Source organism: Bombus affinis, chromosome 4, assembly GCF_024516045.1.
Source record: "Bombus affinis isolate iyBomAffi1 chromosome 4, iyBomAffi1.2, whole genome shotgun sequence".
Taxonomy (NCBI): Eukaryota; Metazoa; Arthropoda; class Insecta; order Hymenoptera; family Apidae; genus Bombus; species Bombus affinis.
Window position 1 is genome coordinate 3402831 of NC_066347.1, and position 19751 is coordinate 3422581.

The 19751-nt window shown below is 36.2% G+C and overlaps 1 protein-coding gene and 2 long non-coding RNA genes across 24 annotated transcripts in view; 2 read left to right on the forward strand and 1 right to left on the reverse strand.

Moving 5' to 3' along the window:
• Positions 1–19751, forward strand: part of LOC126915773 (uncharacterized) — a 139750-nt gene that overhangs the window by 39120 nt on the left and 80879 nt on the right. For 3 of the 22 annotated variants that reach the window (XM_050720773.1, XM_050720778.1, XM_050720779.1), the window contains exon 1: positions 5–3516. The exons of 3 other annotated variants lie outside the window; for them this stretch is intronic. In XM_050720773.1, the coding sequence (XP_050576730.1) occupies positions 3307–3516 (210 nt within the window). In that variant the 5' untranslated portion in view covers positions 5–3306. Of the gene's footprint in view, positions 1–4; positions 3517–19751 lie in introns of those variants that run through there. 16 more of the 22 variants (XM_050720761.1, XM_050720769.1, XM_050720766.1 and 13 more) reach the window with 16 other exon arrangements.
• On the forward strand, positions 3523–4807 carry LOC126915799 (uncharacterized). Its single transcript, XR_007710337.1, has 2 exons — positions 3523–3717; positions 3805–4807. It is a non-coding gene; the product is annotated as an uncharacterized LOC126915799 (long non-coding RNA).
• Positions 14960–17794, reverse strand: LOC126915798 (uncharacterized). Its single transcript, XR_007710336.1, has 2 exons — positions 17246–17794; positions 14960–17167 (listed from the first exon to the last, which is right to left on the reverse strand). It is a non-coding gene; the product is annotated as an uncharacterized LOC126915798 (long non-coding RNA).

Here is a 19751-nt window from a genome sequence, read left to right on the forward strand (position 1 = left end):
ATCGCATCCAGGGTATCGTTCTTACTCTCGGATATTCTATTCGATTCTACTGCGATCTCGATGGACGCTTCTCTCGTGTCTCTATATGATAAGGATATTCCGAGGCTGTATACAGAAGTCGAGTTGCAGTTGTTGAAAGAGGATATCATCGTCTATTGACCATAGTTCGATTGTCCCTTCGCTGTCGGGTGATACGGCTTTTAAGTGATACGAGCGTATGTTTACGCGGTGCGTCCGTACGACGAGGAAACGATAGTGCTTGTTGAATTTCCGTACATGTCGATGTTGATCGAGATGTATGAATCTAATCGACTGAGATGTAAATAAAGCTAAATCGCTTAATTTCTCACGTCGATGAAAATGAATTGGTGAATGGTGTCCCAGAAGCTTCTCAACGAATCTTCTTTCTTTCCGTCTCTCTTTAAATGGCAAGAATTAATCGTACGAGTAAAAGACATTGGAGCGATAGGAAGCGCGGATACGAGTACACGCAACCGTTGTTCCCACCTTTTCCCAAACCTCTTTTCCTCTCGTTTTTCACCATTTTTTTTTTTTTTTTTTTTCTCGTGGCCGTACACTCTTTGAGAGCGCACTCTCTCCACACGGTTATAATTGCTGCTCCGTAAGCTGAAAAAAAGTCTCGCGGAAAAATCGAGGTCGAAGGGAACAAAGAGGAGGATCTTTGTTCTTGCCCATTTTTATTTCTTTTCTCCTCCCTGGCCTGCACACAGCGAAGAGACAGATTCTTACTACAGATTCCTGGTATCTTATCGAGAAAGAGGGTAGCGGGAGGATCTCGTTGTTTACCTGATGTATTAGACGTGCCATTAACAACAACGGCGACGACGACGACGATGACGACGACGACGTGACGCGATGAAAATCGACAATGTGGTTCACGGATAGGGAGTCGCGATCATCGAGATTTCCAGGTTCAGCGAGTGAACCACGTGCTCATCATCGTCTCGATGCTTTTTTCGAAATTCGTCGACGTCCGATCGAAGGAAATACGAAGGAAACGACGATTTACACGTTTCTCTGTACTTGTCCGTGTTCTTCTTACACGACGTATGTCATTTTTCCGGTATATTAACTTTTCGTACTCCGCATGAATCGATTGACAATGTGCCAATTGTTATTTTGCTTTCATCGATAATGCGATGGAAAAGAAAAGAAGTTCACAATGCACAGGTAAATTCGTATCATAGATACTTATTAGGTACTTTCTTTCTTCTAAATATATGAGGTTTGGCTTTAAAATACGCCACCGTAGAAAAGTACTGGGATCGTTAACTGATCATATTGAAAAATTTTGCAAAGGGTGGAAAGCTGGCAGATGTATTTAGGGAGCAGCGTCGTTAGCACGTTCCGTGCCCACTAAAAAGCAAAAGTTCTGCTATATCAGAATTACGTAATGTTCAATATATTAACATTTTAAGTAAGATTTTGCTAGCTTCACATAATCGTGAACAAAAGTCTTCACAGGTTCCTCGACTTTGAAAGAACGCGAATGATGTTTCTTTATCGTTCAAAAATTATAACAGAAATGTCGTTTACTCGTAGAGAAGAGAAACTGCAATCAGGCACAGTTTTTAGTTCGATCTAAAAACTAAGGACCAGTAACGAATAGACTGCAGGTATATTTCTTGGTATATCAGTAGAATGATATAGTAATTAAATATAATATTGTAGTAATTAATAAAACACGATTAGAAGGATATACCTACATAGATATACAAATTGCGTAATCTCTAATCATAAATAAACAGATGTCTGTTGGTTAAAACAAGGTCGAAATCGTTACACAAAATATTGCAACAAAAATAAACAAAATCAAAGGGAAACTCTCGAATATACCTACTTTCGGTCCAAAATTCAAACAGGAAGCGCATATCGGAACATTTGTTTCAAGAGTGACGCTTCGATCTTGCTAACGCCAACTTTTTAACCTTCCCCATACTACGAGTCCTTCTCTTCAGCCGACGAAGTGTTTGCTTTCATGTGTATACGATCTTGGACCACGGGGAACCCGAGGGGCACGGGGCGCGTTAAAATTCCAAAAGCTACGTTCCCACGTGACCCGGACACAATGGCGCCACGAGACATCCGTTCAGAATCGAGATTAACGTCTGTCCACGAGGAAAATCGTTCCATCGACAATTTTACATCGTACGGACTATGTGTGTACCCAAATAATCGATTTCAAATGCAGCTTCTGTGTGTGATTCGCCCAACGTTTTCCTATTCTTTCTCTCTCGTTATCCTAGTCATGGTGCTCCATTGTAGGACCACTATGTGTCGTTAGATGCTATCGTGCTCGTAACTTGACGGCAATCGATAGTTTCCTCCGAGGAAAGGAAGGAGAGAGCTGCAGCTCCTCCCTCTCGACCTTCTCGAGTTCCGTGGAGACTCGTTTCCGACGTACTTTCCTGGTGGTGCAGGTGATATGCGGTACCGGTGGATCGTCGTTGGAAGGGACGGTCGTCTGAACGGCGTGCGACACGGGATCGATCGAATGTACGCGACCACGCGACCACTAGCCGATCTCCGGATCTGGACAAAGCTGAACCGTGTCCGGGATGAGGCGTTCGAACGTGAAAGATAATCGGTCAATCGTGTCGAGAGATATACCTGAACCAGCTAGCTAGATGTACATCGTAGTAACGCGAATGTATAGTAATACGATCGAGTAGTTAAAACGGTGAAGTTCGAAGTTGCGGTTGGGTAACGATAGGAGATACCTGCATGCGAAGACAATGATCTGGGAGATCGGAGGAAATAGTGTGAAACAGTAGTGAGGAGCTGAAGTGCGACAGATACGTGAAATTTAGAGGAAGAATAATCAGAGAAATTTTAGCACAAGTGATGAAAGTGCTCGAATAATTAAAAAAAGAAGGCGCGATAAAATCAAACACGAGAAATTACGCGAGAGATTAAAAGCGCAAGCTTTGAAAACGCTCGCTAGGAGAATGTTCAGCAATTGAAAGAAAAAAAAAAGAACGAAAGAAATTAATTACATTTCGAAGAGGCGAATAAATTATCGACGATCCATCGAGGATAAAAATCCGAGATAAAATTGGAAGAGTGTAGCGGAATTGTATAGTAGAGAAAAGAAATAGAGAAACAAGATTGAACGAAACGTTTGAAGGGATAATAAGATTACAGCGTGAAAAAGATAAAAAGAGGCGGAAAACGAAAAAGGCAGAAAAGCTGGCGTCCAAAGCACGTGAGGGTGGCTCTCGCGGGACTCGGACCCGTCGACGAACAAATGGCGGCTCGTTGTCCAGCCGAGGAAGCGCGACGGGCATGCAGTGTGGCCTGTGCGCTGTCGTTGCGGGACTTTTCCGCCGAGCCATGTGTATCGCCGGCAGCAGACGAGGTTCCGGCGAATCCTGCTATCAGGAGCTTACCGATGCCGAAGGGCGACGACATTCGCAGATCGCACCCATCGAGACCGGTCTGACTGCGGCGGAGATCGCGGAACACGTTATAGAGGCCGTTGAGGCTGTAGAGGAGGTGAGAATACCTTTACCACCCACGTATCTAACTACTCTTACTTCTCACTTCTCATTGTTTTTCCTTCTGCCGATCGTTTCGTGATTCTTATGTAATGTTTCGACCGAACGAATGTGGATACACGTACGAGTCATCTAAAAGCGTTATCCGGACTCTGAAAGAGCAAACATTTGTTTTTGATAGTCCTAGTGTACCAGTGAAGTACTTGTTTTAAAAAAAGATTAGAGTTTTATTGATTTAGTACAGGGAAGGGATATTGAATAGTATTGGATAATTTTTACTTTTTAGTTTTCAGGATGTAAGTGTTTCTTATTTTTCCAACGGATTCGGAAAAATAGGATACTGAATTAGAAGTAATCGATATTAACGCTGCGACTACTATTCCTTAATACGTACCTAAATATATCGTACGCAGTTAATTGGGATTACAGTAATGTGGTAATAATAAATAGCTATATGTAGCTAAATTTTTGATACGATAAAAGCAAACATTTTAGATATCGAAGATAGTTATACGTGTTTTTAGTAATTGTAAAAATAAAAAACTGATAGCAGTCATTTTGACAGGCTCGGTAGTTGCGGTGTTATTGGATTGTTGAAATGAATTGAACGAATAGCGTGTGTGGCACGTACGATACTTCTTGCTAAACAGTTACTTTGTCGCTTTTTCTCATGGAAGATAATTAAAAGTGTATCAAGCAGAAGTCTTGATATTATAGTCGGGCAATTTTGTACGTTACGGTTGTTTTAAACATAAATAATTAATTGCTAGCTCTATCTTTTTTTTGTTTGCAACTGTCTCTAAATTTAAATGTTGATTCAATGATTGGTTGAATCAGACTTGTATCTCGTAAAGTTTTCTTACCATTTATTCTCGTGAATCTAAATATTGATCGAAGAAAAGATTGATTAATTATTCCAAATACAATATATATGTATGCAATTAAACGTAATTTTCAAAATAACGTGACATAACGGTATAACAATTTAGCAATTTTTATAAAAGTTACCGTATCGGATAACTGTACAGCTAACGTGGGACAGCTGATTTTAAAGACGAAATAAACAAAAAGAGGAATAAAGAGGCTTTATTTTCAATGAAACTAACGTTAAAACGCGACAATATTGATAAATGTTCGCGTGCTAATAGTTAACTATGTAAAAGTTTAAGTGGCGTAAAGTCACGATGAAAGGTATTAAAAAAGTCAAATCCGGCGAGTTAAGAAAATAATACTTAAGAAATTTGTAAAGAAATCTCAAAAAACTTTATTTTTACCATGAAAACTGAATATCTATTTAAGTAAAAAAGACAAATAAAGAAATATTTTCCGTTTATTTCAACTTATATTATATTACATTATATTATATTATATCATATTATATTATATTATATTATATTATATTATATTATATTAACGTTCTTTATCTTCTACACGTTGAACACGCGAATGACGCACCTGAAACACATTAATCGTGATCCCAGTGAAAACAGCGAATACATTGGACACATTTTTCACTATTATTGTCTCTTTTGTAGTTGCCAACACAAGACAGATACAATTCTGTATCATAGTCATCGGTAACAATATCATTCACATGTTCCGTATTACGTGAATACTAAATATATGCCAATACATACTAAGAAGAAAATTAATTTCACGGTAAATTTCTTTTGGATACTCAAAAACAAACGTGTTTCACGATATATCATGCAAAAATAATATTTTCTAAATTGTCTCCATTAAGAAATTTTGCTGTTTAACTTGCTTCTCAAGAATTTTGTTACGCTTTCAAACACAACGACCAACTGCATTCAACGACAGATTTCCAAAGGAAGCTGAGATGCCAATATGCTTGCCTCTTGCTTTTAACGAAATATTTTACGCTGTTGTCGATTGATTTTGTTAGTTACTCGCCAAGATATTGCACTGTTCCATATTGAGTATAGTTGCCCTATCGTCTCGTCAGTTTTGAAAAGGTTAAAGCAGATATAAGAGAAAGCTTACTGTAACGAGAATTCATATTCGGTTAAATCTAGCATAGATTCGTCAGGACTTGCGGCTCTTCTGAAAAACGATCTAAATATCTAAGAACCGACGAGTATTTATACTGTCGCGTACAATTTTAACGATAACCACTTGAATAAATGCCGATGACTGAGAAAATGTCAAGGATCTGGAAATACTTCAAAATCATCAATATTCAATGTGCCGAATAATGTTTCGAGTCCGTTCGCTATTTCGAATCTCGAACATCCCTTCCCCATACCATACTGAACGCGCCTCTAAATCCAAATTGCGACGACATAACAGCCACTTTATTTTGTAAATGCAGCCCCTTGCCAATTCGATCCTGGCTCGCGTTTCGATGTCAGGACTTCGTGTTTCGTTTAGGAAATGCCCTAGATGCAACCATTGCCATGATTAATCTAGTCCCCTCCCTATTTTTATCGTTCATTATTTTGATATCCTCGATTTTACGATCGTCACACGAAATTACCAGTCCATCTCCAAATTTCGCACTGTTCCCGCGTTTAAATCGCGTAAAGGGATTGCAGGTTAAATCAAACTCGCAAGCGTGTTTTCAAAGTGAAGTAGCCGAGAACGAATAATATTATTCGAGTTGATCACCTAGTCGAATTCCAATTACGAAACGTTCGATGGAAGGGAGCCAGTGTTCGTAAAAATACTCGCCAGACCGATACAACGAAGTAAACATAGAGAGCAAAGTGTACTGGTTGGAACAAAGGGGTGCAATTTTCGTGGCTACAATTTTATGTCCAGTATAGTTAGAGGGGAGAAAAATCTCAGCACCTTGTTCTTAGAAAGCAATCGCGATGAATTAATTTCGAATAAACTGCAACTGCAGCTCATTCGTTACATCTTGATACAATTCTACATTTCTTGACTTGTTCTTTGATTCGTACGTAAAAACGTACTTTAGGCTCCTTTCCGTCCAAGTATATTCTAACTTTGATTCAGTCCCTATCGTAAAGTATAGAGAAGCATACGCAACATTATTATTATTATATTATTTATTATTATTATTATTATTATTATTATTATTATTATTATTATATTATTTATTTATTATTATTATTATTATATTATTTATTATTATTATTATTATTATTATTATTATTATTATTATTATTATTATTATTATTATCGATGCATCAATGGTGGTTTCTATCCGATATTTCACTTCTTTGCATGGTCAGATTATCCGGAAAATTACTTTTCTTCTTGCTCATATATTTCATCCTGAAGAAAATGAAACGATATAATGCTAGACAAGGAACAACTTTTTACTGTAATAGAAAAAATGAAAAGAAAACAAGCTTATGAATTATCTTAACAACATTCGATCGCAACATGTTTAAAAATTGAATTATCTACGATACACACGTATTCATAATTAAAGAACATATAATCCACCATCGCAATTTCGCCGCGATTGGATCTCGCTCTCCCACGTAAGCAATTGTCACAGGCTGGTCAATGTGCGTGCGTCATGTCAACTCATGAGAGTCACGAGCTGCCCGCATCGGGGATTAATTTAAGATCTCCCCATATTACGAAGGCTACTGCACTTTATACAACGCGAACCTAACCGTAGCCGAGTTTTCGAGCCTTTATCATCCAACGTTTCTGTCAACTCGCTCATCGAAACGTTCCAACACGTGAAACTACGAGCACGTGAACCCTGGATGACGTCGATCCGACCAATTCTACGATCTCGTTGATATTTCTTCCCCGCGCTATGTAGTAAATACATAACGACTACATATCTATCGTGTCCGCGTTCGAAATCACGATAATCGACTTTTAATATAACCGTTCACGTGCCACGGTGGTTCTGCCTCTCTTACGTCATGGCCGGTCGAGTACGCCTCTCTAACACGGACGAGTTTACGTCGAGCGTGTAAATCGAGCCTTTCCTTTCTTTTCCCATTCGCACCTTATCCGTACCTCTGCGTGGCGAAGTTTACACCCCAGCGAGTCTAGGTCAGGACGATGACGACAGCACCAACGTTTGACCTTAAAGTCTAATTTTAAAAATTCCCACCAGCAGGAGAGAGCGAGGAAGGAATAGAGAGAAGTACACGAGAGATGCAACGAACGAGATATATACGATCTCCACTCGATGAAACAACAAGCATTATCACATTTATCAACGCGACCGATATCAGTAGCCGGCGTTGTTCGGCAACCAAGATTTTTTCACTCGATAAAGAGAATCGAGGCGGTGGAGCGTATCCACCGACCTGTTTTCGCGGATCCCTGAAAAAATTTCGTTCTTAACACAGTCGAGGCTGACAACAATTCGTATTCGTACAATAGCCAGCGTAAATAAGCATTCTAACGCTTACCATAGAATCGTTCTACGAATATATCGTGTGTGTATTATACGAAACTTTGTGGAATTTCGTTAGCACTGCAGTAAAGAACGACTATGGTGATTATACTACGCTAGTAAAATTTGGAACGAATTTGAAGATATATATAAAAATTACAAGATTTTTTTTCCAAACTTGATAAAAAGTTAATATATAACGCGAATAGTAATCTTAAATGTACAATTAATGCTAAATATGATACATATTTTTGTTCCATAATCGTACCTGTTTGTATAAATAAAAAGAAATCTATCGTCACTTACTAATATAGCGAATAATTGACCGTTCAAATACCTTGGTGATTTTTGCGAAGAGTATATTTCCAATAAGTATCTTGTAACTTTTATATACATTTCCAAGTTGCTTCCAAATCTTACCAATGTAACAACGATAGTTACAATGTTAAGGAAATTCCTAAGTGTTCTCCATATAATATGTACGTGTATGTACAAAAAATTTTCCATCTGTGTTGGAATACTTTTTTGAGTCATTATATTTGACCAAAGGGATTAACAAGAGCTCCAAAAAAGCATTAAGGAGCGAAAAAGTTGATTTTGTTTTTTTCGTGTTTCCCTTTATCGGTAAAAGTATTTTCTTTGCAAATGGAGCCGAATCCATTTTCCTCGAATAAAATTATTGACTTGGCAATTCACCATTGGAATCGTGTATTAATAGCGAAAGTAAACAATCTATCTTTAAACGCATTTATCTCAAAAAGTCGTTTTCGCACGTTGGTCTTTTTTTATCAGAGCCCGTCGCATAATATTGAGCGAAAAATATTCGCGAAGTTCCACGCTTGGAACCGAATTAATATCGACGCTGTGTGCACGATATAGCGAAATAGCTCGTAGCAACCACAACCTCGCTATCCGCTGCCTCGTCAAAGTAACGCGCGTGTCACATGGTAAATCAACCCCCTAACCACTCGACTAGCCTGTTAGCGCATTATCACAATCGAAGGGATTTTGCAACTATAAGGAGTCTGCTCGGAGCAGCTAACTTTTCAGCGATTTGGACGAGTCGAAAAAGAACTTACTTAGTAGTTTCATTCGGAAGTGTTGTTATTTAGATAGAAGTCCTTCAATTCCAACTACGACAGCTGATGGTGGCAGTGTATTTTTTCACTGTATTACTGACAATTTATATCACTCTTCTGTTTTCGATAAATATGATTTAAATATCGGAGCTGCGCCATTCCTACGCCACATGAGAAACAAATTCAAAGTAGTAGAATTGAAAGTATTCAATGAAGCAATGAATAGAAAATGAATGGAGATAAATTTGGAGATTGCGTATGGGATTTTATTCATGAAACAGTAAACGTTGATATTTGTGATCCACGCGAAATCATGTTTGCAATCGAGGAACTATTAGAAATACATTCTCGTGAAATCATACGTGAATGCTCTGAATCTTAAACGTTATTTCATCGTGGCTTTGTTATTACTAGACCGTGGATTTTTATGCATTTATAAGAAATTTGTAAGTGCAAAAATCGAACGAAATGCGTATAATACGAAAAAGTATATCAAAGATGTGGCGCTTATATATATATAATATAGCTTGAACATAGTATATTCAAGGTATAGCGCTTTCTGTAATACTTTGTAGGCGAAACACTTCTCTACCGACGTTTTACTTTTTTAATTATATTCTCAAGAATATGAATTCGCATGAAAACGCGCAGTTTTATCATCACGATATCCATGGTTTTATGAAGCATTCTACTTTTTTTTCGAAAGAACTGAATCGTAGCAGCCTCTACGATACAGCAAGCTCTTAAAATCGGTCAGGCGTCAAACTTTAACTATATCTAGTAGACGTATGAAATTGTCAGAAGTGCGAGAAGATAAGGTCCCGAAAGTTCAGTGAACGTTGCATAAAGCGCACATGTAATAACCTGCACATGTAACAAGCAAATCAAATTGATTAAAGTGTCGAAGTTTGACTACCAGAACGTTTCTTCTATGTACAAACGAATTGACAGAAATTTTACGAACTTTTCTTTCTGTTGATCTTTTTTATCGTAAGAACGATTGCATTCATGATACACGCAAAATGGGGCTTTCACGAAACAGTCGATTATTGTAGATCAGTTTTTCAGGGATCCAAAATTACACACCGATTTTTTACTATACACAATATGTCGTCGTTAACTCTTGCGTTGCTCGAGGATCGATCGTATTTGTATTTGATAATATCTGGCTCATTTTTCTCTTCGAATATCGGTAACTATCGACTTTTGAATCAATTCTAAAAAAATCTATATGCAACACGATATACATATAATCGAATTAAATTTTATGACAAACATTTGCATCGATTACGAGCTTAATGGTATTCTTGTAAGGGTCTTGTAGAGCAAGAGCGGTATTTGAATAGATGCTTCCGCATTTACGAGTCGAGCGTTTTGCGTTTGAATACAGATAATGGATTGTTACAGGATCGTAACAGGAATTACAACGGCGATTCGTTTTCTCGCTTCAAAAGTAATCTTAGAGTGGATCGTTATTGTTTCTTTCTTCCACGTGGCTGTGCAGAGTTGCTTGATCAAAATTCTTGGCCGTATTCCGAATATCAATCATTCTTTTCACGTTTTTAAACTCGAATGAAACGCAACAAAGTTACATGGAACAAAGGAGCGATACGAGAAACAAGTTTTGCTAAAATCTGAGTGATTTTGCTAACGTAACGATCAACACTGCGAGGATGTCGACACGTCAAACGCCTGTCCCGCTTCGAAATAAAAACCAAAGTACAAAACTCGCGAAAGATGCATACAACATTCAAAGGTTTTTCGTTTTCCAACTTTTATTCGTCGTCGTAATGATTATCGGGGCCATCAATCTCAATTTAAATGTTAAAATAGATGCGTACAATGTATAGCAAGTAGATCGAGATCCTTCGTTTCTGTAGTCGTGCTTTTTTGTTGTTTCGTTCCAAGAGCTTGTAACCGAAGTGAGTTGCAAGTTTTTGCTCAGCAATTTTTTTGTCGTTTAATGACACCGCTACTATGAAAACAGTAATTTATGACTAAATTAATGGATATTTATAGATTGACGGAGAACCTAAGCGCGCGGAATTTTTGCAATATTTGAAGTATCTTATAACATTTAAAAAGTGTAATAAATGTCTAATCAGATCTTACTTTTATAGTTACGTATAATTAGTTTATGTTCATAGATATATTTTATATAATTTTGCATAAATCTCTCCGGTACTTATCGATATTTATCATCTCTATTGTATCTGTTAGTCATGGTTGAGCATTTTACGTTAGTACATTATATCTGTACGTTTGTAGCAACAGGAAATAAAGCTAATCGAATAGACCGATTCGAAATAAGCAATTGCGCGACTGGGCCAAAACATTTTCAATTCAAAAATCCATGTACATATATGTTTAAAAAAAAATTTTAACAAATACACGTACGTTATTGAGCAACATATCTATATTAGGTAATTTGTATATACAGCGATTGTGTATGCACGTGTGTATCAAAGATACGTTCGATGCTCGGTCGAAAGAGTTAGACAATTTTCACGAGAAAAATTCGATTCGATTCCGAAACGGATGATATACCCGACCCATATTGACGAGTATCATGCGCCGACGATGTGATTTCTCTCGTAAATCACGATAATTAGCGATATAGTAGTTCGGCGAAATAGTCTGATCATTATTTCGCGGAGCACTTGGTACACGGCAGTTAAGACTCGCGTGCTCGTAAACTACGCGAAACAAGTTTATGAGACGGGACGATAATACGGTTATCGCAACCGCTGTGCCTGACCTACCCTCGAAAATAATGTAATCTTCCCTCCGCCTCGAACTTTCAACAATCGGACAAGAATTAACAGTAGAACAGAGATAGACGGACATGACGAAAAAGAGGAACTTTAACGAGCATTCACGGAACTACGTACATGTACAGGTGCTGCTGCTCAAAGGTATCTCCAGTTATTTTAGCAGCTCACGATTAGTGTAGATACGTTAACATGCTATGAATATTGTATATAAATTACGTGACCGTCACAGGTTACTTTTTATAAGGCTAAGGTTTAAAATAACAAAGTTAAAACGAACAGTTCGACGAATTTCATTAAATTTTATGGATTTTATTTATATTATATTTGATAGATTTCATGAAATATTTCATCCGCAGCATGAAATAACAATTATAGTTTTTCGTGTATATCTTCGGTCTGTATTTTTATTTCTACGTTTATAGTATTAAGTGTTCTGTATATTTGTTTACCATATTGAGTATAAGAATTGTCCACCCTTTTTATAAAATTTGTTATAATCCTTTCCTGTGTGAGATACGTTCATCGAATTTGCAGATCCATGCGAGGACCATGCAATTTCAAATCTTTTCTCAGTGCAATTAAAAAAAATGTCGAACGGAGAAAGTGAACGGTACAAATAGTACTATATTTGTAGTACTATATTTTCATCTTTGTAAGAGATCTAATAATTAGACTTCGGATGCTTACGCAAAAGCATAGTTTCATATGTAACTACTATTTTCCATATTGCATATGCTTCGCATATTGTCCTAATTAAAGAGAATATGCGTACATATGTTAAATATTTCTTCCACGTCTATCTCGTGGTTGTATTTAATTCCGATCATGGTTGGCTATGTATATAATTACAAATCGGAATATGTACGACGCAAATATTCATAGATTGTATTACACATTTGATGTATGTACTCGGTAATTGCAACGAATAAGTTCACATGAAGGTAGATGCAATGTTAAAAAGAATACTGGTTTGTGCGACATGTATAAAATTGCGAGTATATTCGCGTATCGTAAATTATGGAACAGCCAAATTATGCATCGCAATGATATTATAAATTGTAAATTGCAGCGAACGTAGATATGTATTCGTTTCATTTTGCGTTTTCTTTTTATTAAAGTTCGCTAATTCCATTGTTTTTTTTAAACGAGAATGCGTTTTCTACTTTACATAGATCAAAGTCTCTCATCATTCCACGTAGAGTCGAGTTTAAAATAAATTGCAGGAAAAGTGAAACGAACGTCGAGGATCTTGTTTATTAACGTAAATCGAGATAACGAAACGCGAAGCTTTTTCATCGTAAGATCTGTATCGTTATTGAGCGATAAAATTTTTTCCATCTATGTAGTTTCTTTCTTCCTTTTATGTAGTTTTGAGTTTCAATTTGGTATACTGGAGGTTTTCATTTGGCAATATCTTTTGCTTCTTTTTTGCTAGCAAAACTGCAGCGCAAAAATCCTGTGGTCAAGTGTAACGGCAAATACTGGAAATGTTTTTCGATTGAAGCAAACTTGTCGAAACCTTTGAGGAGCATGAAACTCGAAGCATACCGATAAAAAGCTTTTTGCCTCTGTGATTGGACAAACGGAGATTTATCGTTGTTGGTAAAGAATAAATAAAATATACATAAGTGTACATAAGTATATACTTAGGAATGTTTTTTCGACGATGAGAGTCGTTAGAATTTTATTCCGGATTTATGCTCTTACTTCTACCGTGAATTTCAGTTTATTTTGTATATTTCATGCTTCTGTATTTCTTTTCAAAACCGAAATTGCATCAAATATGTGCACATATAATTATATTGCATTTACCGTTTATGAAGTAAAATGAGAAAATAATAAATGGAAGAAACTTTTCAATAAAAATTATACTAATATAATTTTTCGAGGTTTTTGGTGTTTTATAAATCACTTTTGTAATCATTTGGAATTATACAAGAACCTTGAAACTCAATTAGAGGATAGAATAATATTTTTAGATGCTAATTTTCTTACTATCAATATTCTCGATATTGGTATTTTTTGATATAACAGCAGCATGAATTCTGCTAAATAATGCATTTCTTATGTATTGACATATCAATACAGTATAATTTTAATAATACAATTAAACCACGGAGAGAGATGTTTCTCGAAAAATTCCCATTTCTTTTCTAACATTTTTTTAACAGATTATAAGTACGACATATTGACAAATTATCATAACATTATTGGGTCCTCTAGTATAGTACCTATGCTGATTGTAAAATATTCGGTTAGAATGACATTTTTTAGGAGTTTTTGAGGTCGCTGGAGCCGAAAATGAGGGTCGTTTTTCACGAAAATAAGACGTCAAAAATTTCGATCAACCTGTTGATGTGTGACGTCCTCGTGAATTTTAACGAGACCTTTTCTAAAACTTGGTGCTCTTAACCTATTGCGTGGCACGCTCTGTATGCATTTGAATCGTGAGCATTGCACTAGGTTTGAGTTATTTTTTAGTTACTTAGCGTTCATACAATGAGCGCCAAGCTATAAGCGGCAAAATTAACTTACCGCTTACTAACTTTGAAAATGTAACATTGCACAGAATGCACAAAATGCACACAATATGAGAAGACGCATCTAAAGCATCTAAACTATAATCCTTTCTATGATACTCGATAGGTAAAACAATTTTCTACCAAAATTCTACATTCTCGAATATATTCTGAAAAATATGAATTTGCATAAAAATCCGCAGCCTGACGATCACGATCTTACGCGGATTTCTAAAGTTAAAACTTTTGTCGGCCAAATGTTCGCAAGGACGAATTGTTAAAACCGTTCATTTCCATGAAAAATGATCCTTATTTTCGGCTTTGGCGGCCCGAAATATCTTCTAAACAAATATAATTAAATGTGCAAACTCTGAAAATCTGGAAACTGGAAAATAAACATGGCACATGTTTCAAGAAACATCCGTATTCTCAATTGTCCCGCTTCATTTAATTTCTTTCTTCTGAAAAGAAAAAAGAGGAAGAGAAAACGAGAAGACTTTTCGATAAAGCTGTTACCCATTCCAGCATCAAAGTCTGTCGATGGGAGTGCGGTGCATTTATATCTCTAAGAAACAGGTTAAATCTTTTGTCTGGCGAATCGAGATGATTTACCATTGGCGGCGGAAAGTTGCGCGCTACCACGGTTCGAAAGCGACTGTGACCGAACAGTAAAAATCGGGTCAATCTCTTATTGGATCTATGAAACGTGCCTTGACTATAAAATAAACGAGCGTTGTGCGTGTACCGTACTCGAATTCCATCTCAATCAACGGCGTCGCGTAGGCAAATACGTTCCTCTCCGATCGAGGTCAAAATAACGAAACTCAATTCGCGCATCAGTCGTTGTTAAGCAACGCCATCAATTTGCATCGAATTAGCCACGCTCCTTGTTCATTGTGATTTCGATCATTTCTTCCTTTCTTCTTTTTTCTCTTATTTATCGTTTCTCGTTACTTAAGCTGGTAAGATACTAGTGGCCACAACTACATATATTCTATAAATACAACCTTATTGTTAGATCTTTCATGATATCAAAACAAAAATTAACAAAATCGTTTATGTAATTTCATATTATAATATAAAAGAACACTGAAGATAATTTTCTTCTCTCGAAGCTTGGAAGAAATGAAAATTTCCTTTTAAAATTGTGTTTTTGACTGTGGAGGAATATAAACTCGATGTTAACTTTGTTACCTTTTCGCTCAATATTTAGTGGATTTCCCTTTATTTATGGCTATTTCTGTTAATCTGTTAGGTACGCTATCCACTAACTTATTTAAAGTTTCGTTCCCTTTTTTAAATTCAACGATATTTTCTATAGATGACTTCTGTTGGTCGCAAACTTTTCTTGCCAGAATTCCCCACAGATTCTTGATCGGGTTCAGATCAGGACTCGATGCTGACCATGGTAACAGTTCTATTCCAAAATCGTGAAACAACCTTTTCGTAGCGGACTGTATGAATAGTTGAATAATTTTCTATCTTCTATTCCGACCATGAAAGGCAATAGTTCGTCATGTAATATCATGATATCCTGATATCCTATCAGTTTACCCTTTGCAAAAATAATTTCGCTTAACATATCAAGCTACGATCAGTGGTTTCTTGGAAATATTAAAGATATAATGCAGAAATTGTGTTTGAGTCTATAATTATTCACAGCACTGTATACAGGTATCTAAATACTATTTCCATGCTTAATAGTTAATGCTATTAATGATTAGTCAGTACAGTAAATAATTAGTTAGTTATTAGTTAGCGAATTAGTACAGTTTTGTATACTTTTATAGACGTCGTGAAAGATCTATTTCTTCTAGCAAACTTGCAATTTTTTACACTGTGTTCTATTAATTAGAAGCGATCATGCAGGCTGAATGACTAATTTCAAAATTGCCATTCTGACACGATGTATCACTTTTCCGCTTTAGCAATTGTTTTATGGTTACGTGGCAAAATAATCATGAAGCTTGGCGCAGTTTAAGAAAAAAAAAAATTATCGAAACATTTTGTCAAAGTAATTCGAGTATTCTTATCAAAATAATTTCGATGACGGTGATGTGGCGCAAGTTACATTCGCTTTCTTATCATCTGGTATCGTCCTATCATCTAATCTAATTGATTTAACTGCACTACACTTTTTCCTCTTATGGGGTTTTCTTAAAAGTAAAGTGTATGTCAATAAACCAAACGTAATCGAGCAACTAAAGGATGCTATCGGGGAATCGATAACGAACATAACTTGCGAGACGTGCGAGAATGTAACGAAGAGCATTCTTCGATTAAGGGCTCGACTTTCTAAGCTTTTTGCCAATGTCATTCTGATATTATATTTTATACATAATGTTTCAGTATTAATGAATCTCTTGTATCAAAAACTGATGATTGCCGGCTGTTGTGTTCTATCTTATCTAAAAGTTATTGACAATGAAAATCAGCCATCTGTATATCGTATCTTTGTGTCGCGTCTTGTTTCGCCGAATTTGATTCTGTAGCAAAGTAAATATTCCATGGTGTTGTTGACGTTGCAATACTTACAGGCTTTAGGATTCTGTTCTTCGATAAAGTGCGAAGGTGTAATGTTAAGACTGACCTTATCCCCAGTCTAGTTATTTGTGTCTGTTCTTTTCTCGTGAAAGTCATAGCCGGGCTTACTTCGTGTACGTTTCTACTGGATTTATGTACGAAGATGTTGCGCTTCTGTCAGAAGTTATACCATTCTTTTCTTATCATTGTTCTTACGAGGCGTTTATCTTTCAAGTCTTTATTAGTAGTTGGCTGTTGGAGCGTAGTGTTGCTTTTATTTAGGTATTTCTCAACTCTTACGCGATATGATTTAGCTGTTGGTGGCTTTTTGCTCTAATGGAAACCGGTAGAAGGTTTCATTAAATATTTTATGCACCTGTTTATTGGATGCTGCCTTATTCTACCGATAACAGAGTTTTTTTAGAATGTTCGATAATATCAGTATCTATATTCTTATTTATTAATATCTTCTAATAACCTTCTAATAATCCTTAGGGGTCGCAGAATAGAGCTTGGTTTACGGAATATACTAAATCGCACAACCTTCCATTCCATATTGTACCTTCTTGATCTTACACTCCTACTTCGACGTTACTTTGATATCACTCGATGTTGCTTGGTACTTTTATTGCCAACATTCTTTTATGCTTATTTGTAGACTTATCAGTCCAAACCTACTTCTTACATCCCGATAGTCTAAGCTGCTATCTATAAACTGCACATTGGATACTTTTCTTGTCCTCTTGTCCTATTCTTGCTCTTTATCGTTCTATCCACTTTGCTCGACCAGTTCACAACTTAACACTTTGACCGCCACGCCGAAATCACATGTTTCGCTCAGGATGCCACGGGAGTATTTTTATTATTCAAAGCATATAATGGCCAAGTAATAATAAATTGATGATGTAAGACAATATTCTTCCCCAATGGACTGTGTATCTTATTGGTGGTCACGGATGACCACCGTGGCGCCTTGGTAACAGTTCATAGCGACATATTATAACAAGGCTTCGTTATTTCGTCGTAAGCAAAACGTGCAGAATATATTGTTGACACGTGTAGGAGATATTAGTAAACAGTATTTGCTCATTCTATATATAATAGAAAGGTATGTGCACACTTCTAATTTCAATTATATATATGATTATAAAGCAGCATTTACGATTATTTTCTAAGCTATATTTATAATAATATTCGTAGATTACCCCTCAAAGATATGGATGTAAACACAGTGCATCGTTAGATGCAAGATTTTTTCTCTTTTATTTTTTTGTTCTATTTTTTTTATGTTCTTTTTATGTTCTAATAAAAATGTTTAATTGTTCAATAGGGGATTTTTTGTTTCAAAGTATCTTCTATTTATCGGTTATATTCAAAATGCTCTAACTGTCAGTTTTCATACAATTTTTATAATTGTAAAAAGTTCAAGTGCTCCGGTCAGCAATGACCACCGTAGCGTCATAGGAGAAACCGTGACCGATCATATATGACCAACGTGGCAGTCAGTCAGAGTGTTAAGCAAAGCAGCAAGCTTTCGCTTAATATTTCTTCTATATCGCACACGCCTAATCATCGTGTCTCTACACGGACTTGTAACCAGATATTCATTGCATAATTAAATATTTTCCTGATGTTCTATGCAGAGGATCGAAGTCACAAGGAGAACACGTGGTATGATATTTACAGCCGGTTATGAAAATCTATATAGCACTTGCTGAATTTCGTGTGTACGATTTAACAAAGAAATTAAAAACGCACTTTGTCACAAAATTATTTATATTCATATATACTATAGCTATTGCTTACGCATCGATACAATTATTATTAATGTATTTACGAACGGAATGTAAAAGGTTGAAACATTTGATGGATTAAGATATCGGGATAAAATTATTACAATCACGTCACGGTGGCAAATGTGTTAATAAATTATCCATTAATCATTATTTCTGCCAAATAAATATTCAGAAATATAAGATTCTCGGTTACACATGTGGAATATTAGTCAATGTTATTGACAGTTTGGAAAATCGATAGACGTAATTTTAATAGAAGACAGATTGCCAGAAATCCCTGTCGCGATACATAGAAGCACGAGGTTAATGAGGATATTGACACAAGAAACAGATGTTCCTGTTTTCGCAGCTCATAAAGCCATACACAAAGGCTATAAATCTCTCAGTCATAAAATGATAACCATTCATGAATTACCAGAAATCGATTATCAGCGGGAAACAATTTACTACGATTGATTTCATGATCAATCATCGGCGATGTAATCGTAGTTGTAAAGCAACGCCGTAAATAAAGATTAATCTAAATTAATCATCAAATTTTTCTGGTCAACGATTCTGGTGCTTTCTAGTGCTATACACTTCTAGTGTTGGTATTTGAAAGCGCACTTGTTAAAAGTGTCAATTAATCCTTGGACATCGGTTAACGGCACAAAATATCTATAATCTTTCGTTACAAATAATTTTGTAACGTTATATAATTCTCTCAGGAAATATAATAATTCATCGATGTCATTCATTGTTCTTCATTACGAATTATTAATTTTACTTTTCATAATGAATTAAGTTTGCGTCAAATATGTTTTTGTACTCTCGTGTTTGATACTTAATATCGCAATTCGTATCGTACGCGTAATATGTTGATTAGAAATTAAAGTGGGTTGGAAAGCAAAGATTCGACGTTATTTTCCGATCGTTTCAATAATTGTTGGCTGTCAAACATTAATTAACAAGGCCGAGTAATTAGACTGTTTGACCGTGGAATGACCGATGAACGCAGGTAGCTTTGAATGCAGTGGCACAAAGGCGCGCCACGGTATCAATTGATCCATGTATATCATATCGTATCGTAGCAGCAAACGAGTTTTCGAATATTTATCTCGGGGTAACGTGACTCACTTGTCAATACGGTTTTGCTAGCACCTTCGTTAAATTCATGCTACGACCAACCAGGGACAACGGGTATATATT